The 22,738-nt window shown below is 44.6% G+C and overlaps 1 protein-coding gene, 1 long non-coding RNA gene and 1 other non-coding gene across 7 annotated transcripts; all 3 read left to right on the top strand.

The window, feature by feature from the left end:
* The first annotated feature begins 430 nt into the window (after window positions 1-430).
* Window positions 431-12,806, top strand: LOC129783406 (N-alpha-acetyltransferase 20-like). 4 transcript variants are annotated; one of them, XM_055793384.1, is made up of 5 exons: window positions 431-948; window positions 8,567-8,752; window positions 10,146-10,318; window positions 11,333-11,478; window positions 11,968-12,806. In XM_055793384.1, the coding sequence occupies exons 3-5, from the start codon at window positions 10,164-10,166 to the stop codon at window positions 12,051-12,053; spliced, it is 387 nt and encodes a 128-aa protein (XP_055649359.1). In that variant the 5' UTR covers window positions 431-948; window positions 8,567-8,752; window positions 10,146-10,163; the 3' UTR covers window positions 12,054-12,806. The 4 variants fall into 4 exon arrangements, with proteins under 4 accessions (XP_055649359.1, XP_055649358.1, XP_055649357.1 ...); XM_055793383.1 differs by lacking the exon at window positions 431-948 and adding an exon at window positions 5,292-5,438; XM_055793382.1 differs by lacking the exon at window positions 431-948 and having other exon boundaries at window positions 8,257-8,752.
* A 729-nt stretch (window positions 12,807-13,535) lies between these two features.
* Window positions 13,536-13,620, top strand: LOC129783430 (small nucleolar RNA SNORD45). Its single transcript, XR_008745299.1, has one exon. It is a non-coding gene; the product is annotated as a small nucleolar RNA SNORD45 (small nucleolar RNA).
* A 1,821-nt stretch (window positions 13,621-15,441) lies between these two features.
* On the top strand, window positions 15,442-17,452 carry LOC129783422 (uncharacterized). 2 transcript variants are annotated; one of them, XR_008745290.1, is made up of 4 exons: window positions 15,442-15,655; window positions 16,323-16,398; window positions 16,585-16,713; window positions 17,219-17,452. It is a non-coding gene; the product is annotated as an uncharacterized LOC129783422 (long non-coding RNA). The 2 variants fall into 2 exon arrangements; XR_008745289.1 differs by having other exon boundaries at window positions 16,565-16,713.
* The last annotated feature ends 5,286 nt before the right edge of the window (window positions 17,453-22,738 follow it).

The raw sequence follows: 22,738 nt of genomic DNA, 5'->3' as shown, positions 1-22,738 counted from the left end.
GTTACTGTGCCATGTGCACACTACTGCCAAACAAAGAACTTCAGACTTGATGACAGAGCTGTATATAAGCTTGCATGATGAAATCTGAAGCTGGATAAACACAGCTTGGTCTTCATTTATAGTTTAGTGCCCGTAATCTGTCCAGCATCATAAAGATCTTAAAGCTGAGCCAAGTTTTACGAGACCTTGGGTGAGTTATAGTTTCTGATGGAAACCATGCAAAAAAAGATGCCAAAGCAGACAAAAGTTAGGGTTCTGACTGTGTTATGCTTCAAGTTTCAGAATTAAAGTCTAAGCTCAAAGTAAAATAAAACTGGGGCACTTCTGGCCAACAGAAGAAAAAGTTAACTGGAGCTGCTGCCTGCTTGCTGCTTTGTTTTGGGTTTTTTTTTCTTTTTTGGTTGTTGTTGTGACAATCTGTAGTCTGCCTTTGTGGGTTTTTTTGTACTTCCCACGTTGTCAGAAATGAAAATGGAATACAGATTCTGTTCTGCCTTTTATTTTCTTGTTGACAAACATCTGGAGACTCAGCTTCTATAATAACTAAGCCTTAGCAAGTAGGTCTTGCTCTGCACTGTCTCTTGGGAGTGGTTATGTTACTGCTGGCTCTGCTCTAGAGGAGGAAGACAGCTCAACTTGTGTTTTCCCGTTGCAGGTGTTGTCCTGGAGAAGGCCATGCATAAGTGCATTCTGAAGCCGTTGAAGAGCCATATTGAAGCGATGTTGAAAGAGTTTCATACTGCAGATGGTTCTTGGAAACAACCGAAGGAAAACCTTCAGGTGGTGCGGCAGAGGAATCCTCAGGAACTGGGCGTGTTTGTTCCAACACCAGACTACGTGGATGTTGAAAGTTTGTGACCCCGCAGAAAATGTATTCGCCTGAAAAGAAAGTCGTACTGCTGCTGAGAGTTTGCAAATTGATTTATACTGTTATGGAGAATAACTCGGGTATGGTGCTTCTTGTGGTTCAAGGTCATTGTTTTTCTAAACCTGGGGTTGTGTTTTGGTGGAGGAAATGAGACTACCTGATTCTGCAGCTTTGTCTCCTTCGCCTGGAGCTCTTGTAGCATCTCCTTGCCCTTTTGAGAGGGATTCTTCCTCTCTGCTTCCTTCCTGATCTCTCTGCATCTGGCAGCACATCTTACACATTCAGTGTGAAGCAGAGTTGTGAAGCCGCTTAAACACCTCCCCCCCCCAGCCACCAGCTTTGCTTGAGTGTAGGCATTTGAATTTGGCTGTCAGAAAGGCTGTCCTGTAAGCCTAGAATTTGACACTGGTTCTAAATTAGTGTTTTCCTGGAAATCGTAATAAAGGATACACCCAGTATCTAGCTGCAGTAATTCAGCAGTGTGTGTGCAATATGACAATTACAAGGGCTCTGTGTCAATGGCTGGGGGAAAGCAGCCCCTGATGCAGTGTTTTGGGTTTGCTGTGCCTCTGAATGTTCTCGTTGGACAATTTCTTTGTGTTTTTGCAAGAGAAATAACATCTATTTCTACACTGTAGCAGGAGTCCCAAAGTGACCTTGAAACCTAGAAGGTGAAATGGAACCACAGACCAGTTAAGACCCGCTTGATTAGTCAGTGGCACAGTTAAAACGCTGTGCTGGACAGTATGAATTCATAGGTGCAGCTCTGTTGCCTGATGTCTTATCATACACTGCTGTGGTAGGTCACGAGCTAAGGTGAAGCAATGCTGGTGGTAGTGGAAGATTTTTTTTTTCTCTAAGAAAGTATAAGCTGCTGCAGGTGGTTGGCAGTTTTCTTTCAAGCGCTGAATCTGCAGCTGGGCTCTGTGCCGATCAGGATGCTTGCTTTCTTTTGAGATTTGAGGTGAATGGTGAAAGCTTGAGGCTGTAAAAGACCCCCAAGCACTTTGGCAAGATTTGGGCAGGAGCTTAGACCTGGTTTATTTCTGTGCAAAATCCTGCATTTTAAAATGGATATAGGAATCTTTGCCCAAAGTGATGTAAACTTTGTTTTTTTCTCCATACTGTATTATCACATTGAGTAAGGTATTCCCAACACGCAAAAGAAAAGTACTGAGAGGCTTCTGGTGAACCATTGTACTGAGGGGCTTGGGCTAAGATGCAGCAAATTGGGTTGTCTTGCTTTGTCGTGTAGAGTTTTAAAACGTGGCGTCGCGTCGAGCCAGCACCTGTTTCCAGTACCTGCTTTGTCCTGTAATCTCAGCCAGATAACAGTGCGTTACCTGGAGGGTACGTCTTAGCTGGTCTGACTTTCAGTATCAGCCCTTCAGTCCTCTGGAGTTTCGCCACAGTTTAAATTGGCTCCCGATCTTGATGTTTCAAGTGACCATCGCACCGCTTCTGCAATGAGGACAGTTTGGCCAGCCCCAGAGATCTAGCCACATAGCGTTTTCTAAAGAGAAAGTTTAAATGCGGTAAAAGTAAGAGGAACACATACAGACCTAGGTGCAGCAGAGCCTCTGTGTGTTGCGTGCTGTCGTTACCGATGATGCTTCACCAGCTAGTTGGGAGTTACGTGAGGCTTTGCTCACTGGTGTTTTTAACCATGCTCCGTGAAGGAAATGTGCAGAGTTTTCATGTAAAATCTAATAGGCTTTTATATGCAGGCTTCTCTGCTGGGTTTCGGACTCAGGAACTGGTACTTGTGGCTGGATCCTTCCAGAAAGGGGACGTCATCCGTGCATGTATAAAGAAAATGCCCATTGATTTTCTCTTAGCCACTGACAGAAGTGCGGGTGGAGGTCAGGCCAGACTGGCATGGCTGCCTCTTGTGAGTTCACCAGTTGAGCTGACGCCAAGGTGAGCCCAGTCTTTAAATTCCCTTGCGTGCCTCAAGGTCTGCATCATCCAATTTGTGCTCGTTAGAAGTACAGGATGAAGCTGGACGCTGCCCACCAAGTGGCAGATGCTGTTCTCTTTGCTGCACATCTGTAACGAGAGGCTCTAGAGTAATACAAACGTACTGGTCAGTAAAGGCAGCAAAATAACGCTTTCCTTTCAAACACCGAAACTGGTCAAAGGGTGTGATTTGTCTATCGCTGCCTGTGTTCTCTTTGACCCAGGGAGGCTGTACGGAGCTGATGACTTCTTGCCTGTGTTGACATATGTGCTGGCCCAGGGTGGTATGCTGGAGCTGGATACTGAAACTGAACACATGGTGGAATTGCTGGATCCATCTTTGCTGCATGGAGAAGGTAATCGACTTATTTCTATTAGAACTGTGTGAAGGGCTGGGGAAGGGGGATTCTTCCTCACCTCGTTTGAGTAGAAACCCTTTTGACGGAGTCATGTAGTCGGTGATGTCGGTAGTGTAACGAGAACCTCTTAATTGTTTCCACCTTAGAATAAGGGAGGGCTGGTTAGCTTGCAGAGTTACAGCCCCAAGTGACCTGGGAATCTACCGACGTATATACTGCCTTAGGAGGGAGTATGTTGTTTTCCGCCAAGAAGGAGGAGGCGTCCTGACTTAGCAAGCAAACACAGGCTGTGCAGGTGCCAGCTGTGGTTATCCTCCTGTGCCTGAAAATGTCCCGAGAGTCTGTATGGGTCTGCAGCGTTCAACTGAGTGGTGAGACCTGGAGTGGGACCCGGGTTAGGTGCTTTGTAAAAACTTCTGGGGGAGTTCTCTGCCCCTCTGGGGAAAGTGCTTTTGAGAATGTTGCCCCCCTTAATGATCCTGGTTTATGCCCGATACTTGCTTCTCACAGAGTATTTTTATGAGGCCTAGGAATATGTTTCTTAAGGCACTCTTGAACGATGGCTGAAGTCCGCTCGAGGCAAGGAAATCTCCCTCCTTTGTTTTCACGGTGGTGGTTTTAACAAAGAGGTATTCTGCCAGCCCTTGGTAGGCCCCAGAATCTATCAGTTTATGAGGAAGTTTCAAAGGTTCTTGTGACCAAGCTCAGCTGTGAGTTTTAAGTATAGGTGTATATGTCCCATTTCTGCCATCTCTTGGGTTGCTGAAATTGCTGTATCCTTTTACATGCCGATACGCATGACAGAATTGTGTCGGGTTTCCTCCGGTTCAGTACTGGTCTGTTCCCTGCTTTGTGTGCAGAGTGCATCGTTCGGGAATCCTAGGACAGAAAATACTTGAGATGTGAAGCTGGAGATCATCAACACGCTTGAAAGGCAGAAATATTTACTGGGCTGTTAAGTCGTGTCGTTTTTAATGTAGCAGAAGTCGTTCATCTATTGGCTGGCCCTGTCTGTGGCACTGGTTAAACTGTACGGTGCAGGAAAAATTGTTTAGTGCTTTGGGGTTGTGTGGTTCAAAGGTAAATGTATTGTCCAGGTTGTCTGGTGGGTCTTGCGTGTCTTCCACGTATTGACCTCGTCACAGAGCTGAAAGCGAGAGGATGCTGTCGGTAATACAGAAAGAACTACTGTGAGCATAGACTGCATCTCTGAATGACTCCACAAATAGACCGTGCTGCCTCTTGATTGAACGCTCCCACTCAAATAGTTTACTTAAAGAGCAAGAGAAATAAATGATAGCCTGTCTTTTGTTTCTCCTGGTTGCTGAGGACTGTTGCCCCTGTTGAGAGTCCTTTTCCTTTGTGACCTGCAGCTCCTTTTGTACATCGGCAACTCTGTTGTGGCTGTACTTTGTTCTCCACTCATGTAATAAAGGTGAAGTCTGGAGAGCTGTACACGCTGCCTCCCGAACTAGTTGGACGTAGTGTTGGACCTAGGTGAACAAACACAGCCTGCCTTTTAAGAACAAAAGCAAAACCTTTGGGATGCTTCCAGGTACAAATCACACGCTCGGTCATTGCTTTGTTGCCGCTAAGGGAGTCACTTTTAAGTTCCTGAGCAGTGGTAGATGGTCTTTTATGTCGTTTAAACAGCTGTGTTTGTTTGATACCCGCTTGAAGCTCAGGAAGAAAACAAATGGCTGCTTGGAAACTATTTAGAAGAAAACTCATGTTCCACCTTTGTAAAAACACTCAGGAGTAAAGGAGTGACACTGGTCCTTTAAATAACCGGCCACCCCCAGCGCTAGCGGACCCAGAGGTAGATACTATTGCACCCCTTGGTAATATGGAGCCCAGGCAACCACTGCATGCCTCTTAGCAGCTGAGAACACACCGTCCAGTATTTTGCAGGCCAGTAAGCTGTTTTTCTTTACGTATAAATATTTTGGCCATAGAATGCAGTGACTTTCGTGTATGTGTGCGTCTATTTATTAAAAAAAACCCAGAAATCGTTTGTACTTTTGACTGTGACCAGTTGGAACTGGCGTGGTGTTTGTGACCACTCTGAATTGTTCTTCCCCTGCTGTCCTTCCCAGGAGGCTATAGGTGCTTATGGAGCACTTTTGCTGATCAAGCACTTCCAGGAAGACCAGGCTGCCCAGCTGCTGAGTTCAGAAGCTAGAGATACTCTCCGGCAATGGCACAAGAGGAGGACAACTAACAGAACAATGCCTTCGGTTGATGATTTTCAGGTAGAGCTTCAGGCTGAAGAGAACCCCCCCCAGGGGATGGTTGTTGTGTTGGAAATCTCCATTTGAGAAGTATGATTCATAATGATTTCCTTGGGGCCACGAGTGGTGTGAAGCAGTGCTGAGAAGATGGCTGGTAAATTTGCCTCTGTTTCAAAGTCTTTCCACTTCATAACAGAGTGTGGTTATGATGGTATAAAGGAAACACTAAATAATGGAGCTTTCCCACTGTCCTTTGTATTTAAGTCGTGCGGAGCGAGGACAGACCAAATTGTATTTTAGATTCAGCTGCTTTGTACGCTTTGCTGTTAAAAAGAACAAACCCAGATTTCCAGTGGTATAAATCAGCACAACTCCCCAGTAGCGATTGGTGGCTTACCGTGGGTAATAGAGGGGAGACCTGGCAGAAAAGCTTGCCTACAATTCGAAAGTTTAAGCAAGGAGTAGAGTTCTATACTGTGGATGTCTTCATGTTTGTGGTTTGTTTTGTGGGTTTTTTTCTCCCCCCTCCCATTTCTTACTGCTCTTTCAGAGTAGGGCAGTAACTCCAACTGAAGAATAACAAAACAGTCGGGATTACTTTATCTTTTAAAACCAAGTCCGCATGCCTTTCATATAGGAAAAGATTGTTACATAGGTAGGCATGCTGTTGTCTGTCCAGATGCATCAGTTTGCGAACTGAAGCAAGGAGGATGTTGGAATCGAGAAGAAAGGATTTACTCCTTTGTGTCCTGTTGTTTACAGTTCATACCACAGTGCAAAGTTGCTGGAGAGGCTAACGACAACCGTCAATAAGTTATGATGTAGCTAAGAGCTTGATAAATGAAGGTACGGGGTCATCAGGAGGTAATTAAACCTTTCACTTGCGGCTCCTTCTGCTTTATCAGTGTCCGTGCAAACAGCCACGGCACATCACTGAACAGGAAGGAGCTGGGAAAAGCAGCAGTCTCCCACAATTTGCCTCTCTTAGGAAGAGGAGAGCTGACGAACAGAAATTCGAAACTGTGGCCAGTGCACAAAGCTAGTCCATCTTACTGGGATCCATTTTATATTCTGCTTACCTGTAGTTAGGTGTCACATTCAAGTAGCTTGAGTCTTTGTTCTTTCTAGCAAAATATTACACTTAATAGGAAAATTAATCACCTTTGTATTTCTGCTGGATGACTAAATGACAGAAGATTTTTTCAGCAGGATCTTGTATTCAGTTTCACCTTCTCTTCCTCAGCAACTGAACTTCAGCCAAGCTGCCTGTACAGCTGGACGCTGTGCTGCATGCTGGAAGATGCAGGGGAGCACGGGAAGAGCTGGCACCAGGTGTGTCCAGGGCTGCTCCTTTGTTGACTCTTTGAAAGAGAGCCTCAAATCAGTAAGGTCGCTCCACTTCCAGGCTAGGCTTGGCACAAATTCAAGCACTTTGCTGCCTGCCCAGAATGCCAGTTTTCCATCTCCTTTCTCCACATCTGCAGTCCTGAAACGAAGCACCTTCCCTACAAGGAATGTGTAACACAGCTTCAGCTCAACTCATCTTCCCCACATTGAACCAGGGTGTGGTTGCTACATGTCTGTGGTGCTGTCTCACAGCCTTACCACCAGCTTTTGGGTCCTGGAAAGGCCTTCATCCTCCCTCCCTCAAAAGGATGGAAAAGCAAAAAATCCGGTATTTTGGTGATGATGAAATACAACTTGCTGATACTGCATAAAGAATCTTGATACTTACTATATGAGTTACAGGCATTTGCACAAACTTCAGCCTCTCCTTGAAGCAATCCTGTCCATCTAGAAGCATCGAAAAACAGGTCTTCTGTGTGTTAACTACGTTAGAAATTGAAACTGTAGTGTGCTTTGCCTTATTTAGAGCTGATTTGATTTTATGTATTTATTTTATTTGTCTTCACACCGGCTAACAAAAACGGATTAGTTCTGCTCAGTCCTAATGGTTTAAAAGCTGTTGCAAAGTTCCAGTGTTTCAGTCTGCAAGCTATCAAAAGTTTATTAAAAACCCAGAGTGCTCTTTGGAACTGAAGTCATAGGAGCATTCTTCTCAGTCTTAGCTTTTAACAGCTTGTTCTTAGGAAATGTACATTTTTGCCATTGTGATTTAGCATGCTTAATTTATTCAGCGTACAAACAGAAGTACCAGCTCAGTAAATAAACAGGTCTTTCTTACTGTCATTTTTTCCATCTCCTTTCATTTTACTGCTTTTAGTTTCTAATTGCAGTTAGTTTCTTTGCAAAAAAGCACGTGATGGCAGGCTGCTTTGCTCATGTGTCCAAAAGTGTTTTGTGGTTGGGTGGTTTTTTTTCCAGTTGCTTGTTATTTTACTTTTTAAATACTTTTTGAAAGGTAGAACTGCGTTTCCTTGTAGGGCTTGTTTAGAATTCATCTATGTTATCAGTTGTGCACATGTGTGAATTTCAGCAGAGAAAAAAGATCCAGCTTTTGCCTCATGATCATACGGATTTGCTTTAATGTTGCAGAGTAAATTTTCTTTCTGCCTCCCTGTTAGATGAAATTTGGTTACATCAGGCTCAGACACCAAGTTGCCATCGGTTAACGTGATGAAAATGTCCTGCATGAAAATGGATTGCCTTTTGCGTGCTGCAGCATAAAGAGTGTGAATGGTTTATCGTGCAGCAACCTGTGGATCAACACCCTTGTGTGTTGCTGGCAGAGGGTTGGGTTTTTTTCTTTTTCCTTCTGATGAACATATTGTCTGAAGCTTCTCTTCAATAGTATTGACCCAGCAGTTGCAGCATCATCTCTTGGGTGTGCTGCCTCTGATGTTTATTTTGCTTCACAGCATTTCGTTTCCTAGTAAGGCCAAACACCAAGTCCCGTTAAAACCACTGGCGTTTTCAATGGGGCTTTAAGACTGCTATCTGTTTGTTCGTAGTTGCAGGGTTAGAATGTGAGCCAAGGAAAGGAGGGTGTCAGCTTATGAATTTCTGTTATGCCTGCCACAGTCTTACCACCAACATCAAGTCACAAGGTGGCTGTAATGTACAGTAATCACTGGTGCGTGTTTCACAACTAGAACATAGCGAGGCTTGCTGTTTGTTGCTGAGCTTCCTGTTTTCAGAGGATGAGGTTTGGAGGTTTTGTTTCTGATGTCTGTTTTCTCATTCTACAGAACTGCCTTCGTGTTGCATTCCAGGAAGTTAACGGTGCATGTACAGGGAAGACCTTACTAGTAAGACCCTGTATCACTACCGCAGATGTATGTCAGCTTTGTGCTGAAAAGTTTATGGAGTGGACGATCCAGAAGAATACAGCCTGTTTCTTTTTGTTGATGACACCCGGCAGCAACTGACAGAAGGTACCTACCCTCAGAAGATTAAGACAGTTGCACAGCCACCCGCAACCCAAGGTCTTTCGCTTTGTCTACAAGCGCATTAACAGTGATCCACATGGTGCCATTTTTCAAAACAATGATGAGTCAGCTTCTGAAAACCAGCAACTCCTTTAATTTCTGTTCCTTGTTAACTCTTGAAAACATCTTTGCTGGCTGCCTGCCTTAGGAGCCAAAACAAGTCTTAAACCATAAATACCTAGTTAAACATGCGCATTGCGTACAAAACCCCGTGTAAACCGTGCGTATGGCCAGTTACACAGAGCGTTCCACCAGCGTGTTTGAGCCAACAGCCCATGGGGCTGAATTTCTTGTACCACAGACTCTTTTGAAGCGTATTATACCGTGGCCCTTTGCAGGTCTCTTGCTGTAGCATGCAAAAGTGTATTTTCTTGCACTCACCCTATAGCCGAATGTCATTTTGATTCAAGTATATGTATGCTAAGACAAGTGTTTCAGTAAACCGGCTGGTATGAGCTCGGTTTCACCAGCATGAGTTTGACAAGACTGTCCGATGCAGCGGATCAGTTAACTCCTCATTACTTGGATGATTGCATCCTTTCCTAACTTTTTTAATTACAGAGATTCGCCATGTTTTTACGTGTGTGTGTGTGTATATCTGTATTTGTTCCTTCCAGTTCTTTTTATTCCCCTTTTTTGGGGGGTTTGGGAAGGTGGGCACAGAATGGAAGTCTTTGTGGGGACCCAGGAAATGAAGTGTTTAACGGTAAAGCTTAAAGCATTTGCTGTAGGGAAGGTTTCTCTGTACCCACCGCATCAGCTGCTCATTTAGCAGTGCCTGATGTTTATAAGAGTGCCCTGTGGAAGTCTGCATGTTCATGAATGAGCTAACAGTAGCTTGGCTCTGTGTAGAAAGGAGAGGAACTATGAAGCACATATACCCATCCCTGCTTTTATTTTTTATTTTTCCTTCAACGTCCAGTGTTTCCAGGGCCTTTGCTTTCTCTTGCCACATTGGCAAAGCTTCCCAAGCTCTATTGCCCCATAGTCACGAAAGGTCTTCAGTAATTGCTGGGATGGTGAGTGGGTTTTGGGCTTCTAGCCCTCCATTCCTTCGGTCGTGAATTCCACTCAGTTAAAGACTCAAGAGAATTGCTTAAAACTTACATTTGGCAGTCACGCCTCAAACAATGAATTTGTGGAGATCCATTTATTTATTTACACTAACGAAGAAAAAACTGTAATACTGCATCAAAATGAAACTTAGTGGCTGCTGAATCACTGAGTAATAGCGTAGAGTCGCTGCTTAAGCCTTTACCACAATCATTGCAATGTTTGTTTGTAGACTGCTTGGTTTTTTGTAAAGTCGTGTGGCTGCGTGTGGTGCATTATTCCCAAGGTGCTCCTTACTGCTCTGATGCTCTGTATGTTCGCAGTACCGGGTAAGGCGGAAGGCTCTGTGGCTGGGGAAGAGTGGCTTGGACGTGTTGCTGCGCTCTCTGTTGCACCAGAATTTCAACGGCTGGGTTTGGCTGCTAAATTGATGGAACTACTGGGAGAAATTTCAGGAAAGTGAGTACCATGCTTATCTTTAATCTTCTAAAAGTAACCTCTCAACTGACATGGCTTAGGTATTTGACTTGCATGGAAGAGACCCAGAATCTTGCTTTAAGTAGTGTTCTGACTCGCTGAGGATTCCCTGTAATTAGAGAACAAGACTAAAAATACCGTGTGGCGGCGTAAGATCTCAGGGTTTCTATGAAAGCTAACTTTCCAGAATGAGTAGGGTGTAGCCTGAATTCCAGAAGAGATACTGTATAAAAAAAGGTCCTTGTCTTGACAGCGAGAGAGTTTCGTGGAGGGTCGACACTTTCCCGTAGGGTCTCCAGCGTGCTTGTTCAGTGATCGTGAGCTTTTTGCAGTTCCTGCAGGCAGCCTTGGAACCAATTCTGTATGGCAGACAGTACCTTAGCTTGCTTTTTGTCATGCTCGGCTGCTTGTACTTGCTGAAAATTTAATTGAGCATCAAATGAACCCACAGGGAAATGTCCTGAACTCATGGTGGTAGGGCAACCCCATTGTAATCGGTAAAATGGGAAAATTGCACATTTTGAGGAATCTGCCTTGTGAGGAGAAGGGCTGCCTTGTGTTAGGTGACTGAACCTTGTGACCTGTTCTGCCACTGCCCCCTGCCACACACATTGAAGGAGGCAGTCCCTAAGCCAATGCAATTGAAAACGTGGAGGTTTAGGTTTGTTTTTTTTTTTTTTTTTATGAAAGATTTCTTACGTGTATATGAGACCTGTGTGAGTGCTTAGCTTGCCCTGTTCTTTCTGTTCATAATTTTGAACCCACGGGCTGGTATAAAAGAATGGTGATGTGACAAAAATAGAATAAAATCTGAATTTAGACCGGATTTGTCCCTTGGGAAAGGAGTGCACCTGTTACTGCCGTGTGAAAGGTGTTTGATTAGCATATGACATCGTCAGACCTGCTCTTGGTCGGATTACAAGTTATGGGCTATTTAGCAATACATTCACCTGCTATTCCTTACTGTGGTTTTTCTTTGGTTTTATGTTTCCAAAGAAAGGGTGGATTTTTCGTCGATCTCTTTGTGAGCGTATCAAATCGGGTTGCAGTAAATATGTCTAAGCAGCTCGGCTCCCGTGTGTACCGGACAGTATCGGAGCGCTACTCTGCTAGCAGTGGAGAGCCAGATGAAGATGCTTACGGTAAGTGGTTGTTGTGCCTTAAGTTGAACGGAAAGGTTCTTGTGTTGGGGGTTCCTGGGCCTGTACAAGTTCAGATAGTCGTTGATGAATGGGATCCTGTATACTGCTTTAGATAGCTTTTCCTGCTGAAGAGGACATCAGTTATGAGACTTGATTGCAGGAAGCGGAATGAAGCTGCGTCAGGGGAAGTTCAGGGTGGACGTTAGGAAAATCTTATCCACTGAAAGGGCGTTCAGTCAGGGCACCAAACCTGTCAGGAGCTTAGGGAGCATCTGGATGGTGCTTTCAGTCATACGGTTTAGTTTCAGGTAGTCCCGCAAGGAGCATGGAGTTGGACTTGATGATCCTTATGGGTCACTTGCAACTCAAGATATTCTAGGATTCTAGGAAATCTTCTTGAAAAATGATCTTAATGTAATAGAGAAGTCACTTAATGTGGCTTTGTGCAATGACTGTCTTTTATAATAGCATTGTTTTCTTTTGCCATAGATACGAGGAAAGCTCTTTGCAGAGATACAGAGAAGAAATCAATTATACCTCTGCCTCATCCTGTGAGACCAGAAGACAATGAGTAACTGTAAACTGTGATTCTCAGACAACCTAGTGTCAGTTTCCTTCTCCCCAAAGCCCCCAAGAACTCTACAGATGAGAAATATTAGGCTCAATGTTTTTCCCCGTGAAATACCAAAAAGCAACGTTGAGAAGCTTCCCAACGCTGCTTCTGTCGGTATTGGCTGCATATTCGTGCTCTTACCCTATTGTTCTTCCTTTCGAACCGTGGCACTCTGGAGACTATTAAAATGGAATTGCTTCCTGTATGGTGGTGTCATGGTTTTCCTTCTCGGCCACAAAACAGTCCCCTCACTTTGTCACTCTCACGGAGCCCTGCTCCGAAACTGAAAACGCCTGGCCGCTGCTCCCACACAGAAGGTGCCAGGAAGGAGTTCTGTTGCTGGCTCTCGCCTTCCCTTTGCAGCCATATAACTGCTGCGACAAAACCTGGGCTCCGTTCTTTCTGAGCCACAAAACCAGAAATTGGGTACATCACAATACACTCTCCAGAACTCAGAGGTCTCTGTTTCTCTGTGCCTTTTACTTCCCTCATTCCCTAATTTAATTCTTGGATCCATCTGTCCCTTCACAGTCTGTCTGGATGTCACGGATGCTGTTACTTGGAGGCATTGACCAGGCACTTAGTTCCAACACAGGTTTCTGTCACTGTCTTCCCTGGAATTTCTTGGAGAAGAGTGCAGAGGAGTGAAGGCAGAAGGTTGATGAGCATTGATAACATGCAGCTGTGACCTTGCCTCCAAGGCAGTGGGTTGAGGGACGTGGATGATGAGCAGCTGTAGCTCGTTCCCGTCAAGTAGTTAAATAGCCCTGAGGAGTGTGGGAGAGGGGGTTGGATGGAGGGGGAGTGGTCTGACCTGACCTGACCTGACCTGACCTCTGGAGGAAGGAGAAACAGCACAGACAGCAGAATCTGACTGAGGGTAAAAGCCTTGTTGCAGCCTGATAGCTTGCTCGTGCTGCAGCAGCGGCTGCCCTGTGTGAGGCTGCCTGAGTTGGGCTCCAGCTACCGCAACTGGCGCCCAGCGTAGCTGGGACAAGCGGGAGAACCTGCGACCCTTAACAGACATGGTGAGAGGCGAGCCGTTGCAGCTAATCGATACGGGTGTGTTGCGATATTTGTTGTCTGTCTTAACTCGGATCGCAACTGAAGAGGACGTGTATTACTTGTGCTCGTAACAATCTCCAGGCAGGGTGTCTTCTTTTATTACAGTCCCGGGCATGCAGGCTTTTGCTGCTATTCTGGTTTTGCTGTTCTCCTTAAGTGCCCAGTGAGGTTTGCTCTAGTATCAGCCATGGCAGTTAATGTTCTCTCGCTCACCTGTTGTGTTTTTAGCACCGGTTTCTGTGGGCGCAAGGGGTCCACTTCAGATCTTTGAGTCACCGCGTCGTGCCCTTGGGGCTTTTCCATTGGCGAACTGCTGCTGTAATTCCCTAAGGGGCTTCCTAGGTCAGGAGGTAGCGGATGGGAGCAGGTTGCCGCCCTGGGTCAGTGGTGAGTGCTGGCATGTATCATCTGACCTAGAGCTGATGTCTGTCACCACTTTAGCTCTGGAATGACTCTGAGACCCAGGGAACTCTGGTTCCCTTAAGCTGCAACCTTGGAGCTTTTCCAAGCAGTGGATGAAATTCCTGTCACAGGCTCTAAGGCACCTTAAGGAGAAGGGGGCACAGTCTGAGTTTTCCCCCATGTAGGCGCCAGGGAGGTACAGTTCTGAGCTTAGTGCTGGCCGCTACTGGGAGACGCTTTCAAGTGATCTGAGTGCAGCTCTGGCTACCCAAAGCTGGACAGGGTTGGCAAATGGTGATGTAGAGTTTTGGTGGTAAACTTGACCAGCCTGTCTTAACGAGCAGGCATGTTCTGTGTTCGCAAGCACCGTTTGGTCCCGCCTGGGCATCCCGAAAGTTTGAAGGGCCGCGGTCACATCTTCCCTGGGTCACACACAATGAACGGTTGCCTGTGCAGAGTTGCTTTTTAAGGAGCAGGCTGTGGTTCTATTTTCTCTGTTTGGCTTTGCATTTGGGAAATAATGTAACAGCTACAGCTCAACTGAAGGAGCACGATACCTGACGTGGCAGAGAAGGAGGTGCGTTTTACTAATTTTTTGGTGTGCGTCAGTTTGACCCCAAAATGACATCGTGTCAAAGCTTGTGGCCAGGTTCCGCTGTAGATGTTGACTTGGGGTATGAATGGCTCCAGGTGTGCTTTAGGAGAGCTCTGTTGGTGTAGGTGTGCTGAGCAACTGCTCTGCTGTGTGTGCAGCTGTTCTGGTTTGGCTTCCTGGTGCGAGCACGCAAAAGAAAACTCGCAAGTGTGGTCAGCCTTGCCGTAAAATCAGAACGCTTTCTGCTGCTGCCTGGATATCCGAGAGCCTCCTGAACGTTTCAGGCAGGCAAGAGATGTGCTCCAGTACATCTGAGAGTCCACAGCTCTGCAGTTCCCTAGAGGGGCACTCACTACAGGTAAGGCTGTAAGATGGCTGAGCTCTCTGCAAGTGACGCTGACGGAGTTTCTTTGGGTATATATTTGGATACATGTGCGAGCTGAAAAGCTATTGTTTGCTTTCCTGCTCAGTAAGCACAGATCACTTGGGTGGTCATGGACACTTGTCATTTACTGAGGAAGTTTCCACCCGTTGCATGGAAAGGGAAACGGTTCAGAGGCACTGTTTGGGGGTTTTTTGTTTGTTGTAAAACCTGGAGGTTTAGCATTTTGTTCCGTGGTGTCGGTTAAAGAAAAAGTATTTTCACAGCCAGCGTGAGTCGAGGTACCGACTATCTCAAAGAACTTCAGTTACACGATAAACCTGCTTTTTTGTAAATTAAGTCTAGCATTTTAATTTCAAAGGGAACTATGGGAACTCCTGTCCGCATGGTGACCTAGCATAAGCAATGATGGAAAGGTGCATCAGATGTGACCTCCGTGTCAGCTCAGTGTGCCTCAGACAGACCGCGTTTGGCACTCCGTGGCATGCTGCGCAGCTCCAGAAACTCATGCTAGGGAAAAAATGGGCAAAAATAATAGTCATGTAGACACATGAGTTAGGAAGAAATGCTATAAATTAGGTATTTCTGTTGACTGAGGCAGCTGATCTTGCTTGTGGATCTTTGGGGTGTGAACTTGATGCTGAACGACTCGTTTTTCATTTGACATGCCGGAATTATTTTAAAAGAGATAGAAGAGAAGCTTATGAAATAGAATAGGTTATTGAGTCTTCCTAAAATGCTCACAAGGATTATGTATAAAGCCAAAGTGAAGGATGATGGAATAAAATTCTGTGCTTTACAAGTAAATGCAGTACGCTTAACTAGGACCCTGCACGGAGATCAGGTTTATTTCTGTTTTTAAAATCCAAAAGAAGTTTAGGAAGTCTTAGAGGTTGGTATTGTGGGAAATAAATGGCTCTTCCACAAAAAATTCCACGTCAGCAAGGCTCTTTGAACAATTCTTTTTGAAATCGGTTCTAACTACAGCCAGTTAGCAGTTTAATGTTGAAATGTATACTTGCTCTCCTATAAAGCAGTATTTCGTTTGCATTTCAGTGCTGTGAGTCTTGACAAATTTGGGAAGAGCCCGAGGGAAATTTTTCATCCTGAGATACAGAAGGTAGGAGGCGACTTCTTTTTTTTTTGTTTGGTTGTGGCTTTTTATTCTTTTCTGGAAAAATAAGTCGTTAGGTGTAAATGCTAGTGGTTTGTTCCTTTCGGTAGCAGGATAGTAATGAGGAGTAGGGTTACAGTTACAAAATAAGCTGTCTTTATCGGTTGAACTGGCTACTTTGAAATTAAACAAATATACGAGTATGTTCCAGGGGGTTTTGTGCTGTCTTCAGTACCAGTGTGCTAAAGATACTGATTTGTTTACAGGATTTATTTGCTCTTGAAGAGCAAGAGGTAAATGAGGTAAATGTAAACTTTTCACTCCTAGCACTTACTTAGTGACTTATAACAACTTCGGTATCGATTGCTTATTGCAGTAAAAAAATGTGGTATTTCTGTGCAAATATGAGATCGAAAATCATTTAAAGCACCGGCATAATATATCCTATTAATAGATGAGCAACTTAGTGCTATCATAAAATTCATAATCTGTGATCAAAAGTAAATTATTAGGTATCTGCTACTTGAGCATGCAATAGAGCTGGTATGAAGTGTATATTCCCGTGTGTAGGGCGTATACAAAAGATGTATAAAAAAGTCCTTAGAGGAAACATTGTTTTAGGTCTTTTGTTTGATTGTCTGTTTATCCTGTACTATTTGGTTTTATTTCTCAGGGACCTGTGAATTTTAAATTTGGAGTCCTTTATGCTAAGGGTGGGCAGCTTACAGATGATGAAATGTTCAGCGATGGTGAGTTTTTCACCTTTTTCTTGGCTGACGGTTGCATCAAATATTGAGCTTCACTGTGAGTACAAACAGTCACAGTCGTGACCCTCTTAGAATTCATCTTAGGAGCCTTGAAGATTTGTATATAAATCAAATTGTTATACTGGATAAACTGTTTCTTTTTCTCTAGTGTGCGTTCCCACAATTAAGTGGTGTCGAGCTGAAGGGGACTACAATGGAATGGTGATGGAGCCGTTTGGACCGAGTCTTGAAGATCTCTTCAGTTTTTGTTCAAGGAAATTTAGTCTCGAGACAGTCCTATTACTCGCTGACCAAATGGTAGGAACCTGCTTTGTTGATCTTGACGGTGCAGTATGTTGGGATATTCAGTTTCCTTGAGAGGTCAGAACCAAATACGTTGTTTCTGTAATTTAGAGGTGAATAGGCCTGTTATCATGAAAGAAAAGACTCAACATTGGTTTTGTTTCTCTTAAATACAAAGTGCCCCATCTAAAGTGATTACAAAGTTTTAATTGATTTCTAAAAAGCAGACTTGCGCTGTTTGCAAACCCTCTGTTGCACTGCTCAAAGACAAAAGAAATTCGCCCGAGAAAGTTTTTGGAAACAAATGTAAAATAGACACGGGGAAAGAGCTGGAGAGGTTTATGTGTTGTCTGTCGAATTATGTTCTCTTTAATGCCCTTACATTTTACAATAAAAAGTTTCATTACCTCTTTTATCGTTAAGACAATGTTGCTAGTGTTTTTATACGGAAAAAAGTGTATGCCTAGTCTCTCTCGAGTGATTTATGGTTTGTTGGGGTTTTTTTTTCCTCTTTATCTAGATTAGTTGAATTGAATACGTTCACTCTGAGAACTTCATCCACTGAGATGTGAAGCCAGACAACTTCTTAATGGGCCTTGGGAAGAAAGGCAATCTTGTCTACATAATAGACTCTGGGTTAGCAAAGAAGTAGCGAGACTCTCAAACTCACCAACATATCCCATATCGTGAAAATAAAAACTTAGCAGGAACCGCCTGTTATGCATCCATCAACACGCATCTTGGAATCAGCGAGCTGGAGAAAGCAATAAATAAACTTTGAAAGTGTCGATGCACTTAATTTTAGCACAAGTAGATGTTGCTTTAATGAGGCATAGAGTATGATCCTTATTTATGGCACTTAACAGCGCAGTGTGCTTGGCCTCTTATCTCTTGATTGGGTGGGAATTGGTCCGACTGTAATTCTCAGGAATTAGCACCTTTTTTTTTAATAATTGCAAGGGTGATAGGCTTTTTCTTGTACTGTTTATCGTGGGCATAGTAACTCAGCTATCCCTTGTTTTTCAAAGGTTTTTTATGACGGTCTTGTTGCACAGTCTTTTGTTTTTCCAGTACTCCTAATGAGTCCACTTTTTTATACTGTTGTAGAGCAATCTCACGGAGATGACTTGGAGTCCTTGGGCTATGTACTGATGTATTTTAACCTGGGCTCCCTCCCCTGGCAGGGACTGAAAGCAGCAACTGCGACGAGCGAGGGGAAGCACGCGGCCGACTCAATATGAGTGATAAAGCAAGCTTCGATTTATTACGGCGCGATTATGTCTTATATACAGTTCCAGTTAATTATGCCTACTAGTCATCTGCTGATTGGCTAAGCTCTAAAGGGTTACATTTTCATACGTCCTCCTACTTGGGGTTTCTGCGGATAGCTAGCTACATATTTTTTTTTCCTCTCTTGTCTACGCGAATTCCTCAAAGTTATTTACAACATTAGGCACAAGGTCAGTGTTTTTCTCAGCTTCCTTATCAGCATGCCTCAGCATAGCTGCAAGGCCTGCTTCAGCTAACTTACGCTAACTTTGTTTCACAAAGATCTTTAAGGGAGTCATGGCCATGATCACACAGCCATTCTGCAACAACAGACTACCACAGCACAGCCCTTTCCCTTACCTCCTCCCACCCTTGGGGTCTGCAGCTCAGAAACGATCCCTTCCCCTCACGTGCCCTGCAGCTCAGGAGTCCTCATCTGAAATTTCAGGGGCAGAACTTATGAACGGGACTTCATCAGTCCAGCTGCCTGGGCATGCGGGACTGGCAGAAAGGCATCAGTCCAGTTTCCAGGGCCTTGGTGCAGTTTGGTCCCTCACAGCACAAGGGTTGTATCGACATGATGAACATCCGACATTAGGGGCAAACTCCATCTGCTCCTCTTCAGGGTGAGTTTAAAATGGTTCCCAAAGTCAATAGGAGTCATGCATGCACATCTGAGGGTCTTCACTAATCCATCTGCTAATTAAATAATAATTAAAAGCCATGCTGTCCACATGCACTGCAATCATTACTTTTCATAATTAGCTAAACGTGTAAGTCAGAACCACTGCTTCAATTATTTTTTGTCCGCTGCCTCAGCCATCGCTTGCTTTGATTGCCTAGGCTCTTCACCAAGATAGAAAATTGGTTTAGCTGGCATTTAATGGGTCTGTGCTAAGTACCACTACATGCTGTGAACTCCTTGATGCCTATTTAATGACTCTTGCCTATTAAAAGCATTTTCAATTGAGAAAAAGAGATGATTTCAGGATGACGTTCAGCAGTGGTCTGGAGCAGCAATTGAACAAATCCAACGAAACCCAAAGAAAATGGTCATGCCGCCTTAAGGTTGCTACAGCAGGTGCTTACAATTAGAAAGCACTCAAAGAAACCCTGGGTGTGGGCCAACACTGTTTACTGCGTATTGACACGCTCTTTCTTCAGCTAAACACGTCTGTTGGACCACTTGCATTGGTGCTTTCCCCAGCTTTGGAGAGAGAACAGAAACAGTGTGAGCAAGGCAAGAGAGCCACGGGCACAGGGAGGCTCCCACCTGTGTGCAAAACACTGGCCCTTGGGCTGCTTTTAAGACTCAGCCCAGTCCTCACTGCCTGGAGCACGTTTTCCAACAGAATTCAACTCCAGTTCAGATAAAAGCCTATGTTTTGGGCATTATTTTGATGTGGTGTGAGGAGACAGAGACACACACACTAAAATTAGGCTATGGCTGGTTATCAGCCCAAAGAGGCTCCCTAGCACCAAAGTAGGGTTGGGTCCTCTGCTAAGCTGAGCAGAACTGCCAGTTGGACAACTCAAGCTCAAACTTCTCTGGAATAAGGCCCCACCTTTTTCCTGAATTGAGTATTATTCCCTTGCCAAACTGCAGTTCTGCTCAGACCTCAACATTCTGCCTGCAGGCTTCTCGGGAACAAACATAAGTATTACTTTTATAATGGGGAAAGTTTCTTTTTTCATGCTGCCCTAACTCAAAGCCAGCCAATGCAATTTTGCTCAAGCTTTCAAACAATAATGCCGTCTCAGAAAATGTCTACAGATTGTATTTTTGAATGACTCCAAAACCTGGAAGCCTGTGTCTACGTTGCAGGAGAACAGACTGCCCAGTTACACGATTGCTTGAATACTCCCAGATCATCCCATCACATGTAGGCTCTCAGCTTCAGCATTGAATTTAAAAGTGCAGCAGCTTTAGGCATCCCTGGAGGCCACAGTACAGGCAGGTACCTCAAGCAGAAATTCAGATCTTTGGTGCTGAAAACGGTCTCCTGGAAGTGCTCACCTGCCTCCATTCCCTAAAACTGGAGCCTAAAGCAACCATACTCCTAATGTAGGTACCACACCTAAGTGGCTAATGGGTAACTGTTGGGCTCACGCTGACTGTGCAGCTCACCACCCGGGGAAGCCGGGGGTCTCTTTGCCTGGGAGGGGTCCGTGTTACATGGCTCCCAGCAGCGAGCGGCAAGATACAGGTGTCTGGCACTGCAGTGAATGATGATGTGCACATATATATCTCCAGGGCGACCAGGCAAGGCCAGAAGAAACTGACGCTCAGGCTGAACACAGGTAAACAAGCCCAGCGGTGGATCTGGAAAAAATCTACACCTAATCCTGCCCAAGCCGGAAGGTGCTTAAATTCCATAAGTATATCCTTTTTCACCTGCAAGAGCCCCGGGCATTCAGAGGAGTCTCACTGCAAACCCCCAGCCGGCCTGGTGGTGCAGGGGAGCTGGAAACACGAGGCACAGCTACGCCCGGCAGGACTTGGAGAGGACTCTCTTAAATAAAGTCCCCTGAGGTGTTCAGTTCAGTAGGCATTCTCAGGGCAGATCTAACATGCACCAGCTGGATGAGAGTCATCTGAAAGCTCAGCTGCAGCAGCCGTTCTCACTGAAAACGTATCCAGAGGAGACACAGGAGGTATGCCCAAGCTTCCAGAATTCCTTCAGCAAGTTGTGAATGAGGCATGAGATGAAAAATCTCTCCCCAGCGGACAACACACAGACAAAGCTCAGCATACACTGCCCTTCCCTTTTTTGTTTGCCTCTGCTTTAATCAAGGACACTCCACAGTCAGCTTGAATGAAAAAAAAAAAAAACAAAAGGAAAAAAAAAAAAACCTTTACAAATGCCCATCAAGCCCAAAAGTGTCAAGACTATAGAAAAATGGATGGGGAAAACCCCTTGAGAAGGTATTTAAAATATTCAGTACATATTAAAAATTTCCCTTTTTTTAAGTTCACTGAAGCTCCCCCTAGCAAGATCAGCTCCTGCTCAGGGAAAAGTGTGAACTGTGGTTATTTGTTCAAAGGTAACCTTTCCCACTAATATATAAAAAAAAATAACTGAACCAAGTATTTCAGAAGTTGTAAAGACTGTTTGAATCTGTGCTTCGGGTTTTGTTGGTTTCTTTCATCCTAGTTAACACTGAAAGTTTACTCTTGCCTCTTCCAGAAGTAGCCAAACAGGCAATCAGGGATATTCTCCAGACCTTGGGTCCCACTGCTGGTGACTGTCTGCCTGTTTTACAAAGTACTTGGAACACCAGGTTAACCCGGGACGGTACAAAACACATGGGCATCAGGTGAACCAGGTCTGGACCTCAGAGCCCAGCTAGATTTCCCAGATCAGTAAATGGCTTTTGAAACAAGCACTACCTACAAGTCCTTCAGGGTTGTCTTAAAATTTGCTCATTTTGTCTCAGGTTTAGTGAATAAATAAGCTTCTCTAATTAGTGGCAACATTTCCTTTAATGTCCTCTATACCTGCTGAATGTAATCTCCTGAATGCCGAGATAATGTTATTCTAACGTCTTCAGGAACTGCCACCTCTGTAACAGGGACACTGACTGATCTGTGGTGAACAGCAGGAGTAGGTAAGCACTGTGAGAAAGCAAATCTCTTCCTTCATCCAACACCTTTGGTTGACTAAATGCATGGATTGCTTTTGCATTTGGTCACAAGTATCAAGATCTCAGTTATACTTTCCATTCCAGCTGTAGCAGTCAGGGACTTGTACTTCTAAGTTTGTGCATTCGCTTTACTCCTAAAAACATCCTGAAACCCCTCCATGAGAAATACTTCAGCCACAATCCTTCCTCTTCCAAGTTCCTGAACCTTGATTTTCAAATACACGGCATCAAATTACGATTCCCTCATCATCATAACTGTTGCAAAGAAATTACATGCTTTTCTCCCAAGAACAAAGTTTCAACAACTGTGGAATAAATCTGGACAAGTGGCTGGTGTAAAGGCAAAGTATCTTTCCAATGGTAGAAAATACTCATCGCGCTTACCTGCCTGAAAAAGTGCTGTGTTGTTATAGCAAAGACATCAAAGCCACAGCTGGCCCTTTTAAGGTCACCTTGAATATTGCTTAATTTCTGGGACTGCTCATCACACTCTTCCTTCAGTCTCTGAATGAACTGCTTTTCAGCATCTCGACTCTCTCCCGGTTTGGGGCAGAATCCCCTCTTTGGGGTGGTTGGCCTTTGCTTGGGATATCCTGCAAAGGAGAGAAGAAAAGACCATCAGGGTCCCTTTATATGTATGGATATGACCTTCCTGTGTTTCTAAGGCCCTTGGGACTCAGCCCTATAAAAGAAAAAAAGGTCTGTAGCATTCACACAGATCTGTAATGACTTTCAAAAAAAGCAAGAGCACAGCGCAATATGTTTCTGTAGGGGCCAAAGCTCAAACCTTTGTAACAGTCATCTCACCGCAGGCTCTGAGCCTGAAGGTCTGCTATGAGCCGGGGAGAGCTCTCCTAAGAACGTCTTACTGAGAACTGAGGTTGTTAGAGGAAGGTTCCCTCTCGCCTATGTTAGACATCGACAACAACAGAGGTCTGCATCTTGATGCGTGATGCTGGACTCCCTTGGATAACAGTGAGAGAAATGGGCACGTCCGGACTGAGATTCAGCTTATCCTGTTGTGGATGTGGGAAACAATAGGATGATGTCTACACGCTACACATGATTTCTTTGGCCACCTCAACCCCAAGTCTGGTGACTTGACAGAGGTCCCAGATGGCCTTTG

The sequence above is a fragment of the Falco peregrinus genome, unplaced genomic scaffold, assembly GCF_023634155.1.
Source record: "Falco peregrinus isolate bFalPer1 unplaced genomic scaffold, bFalPer1.pri scaffold_40, whole genome shotgun sequence".
In the NCBI taxonomy this organism is placed as follows: domain Eukaryota; kingdom Metazoa; phylum Chordata; class Aves; order Falconiformes; family Falconidae; genus Falco; species Falco peregrinus.
The sequence above is the reverse complement of the archived record's forward strand: the minus strand, read 5'-3'. Positions and strand labels throughout refer to the sequence as shown.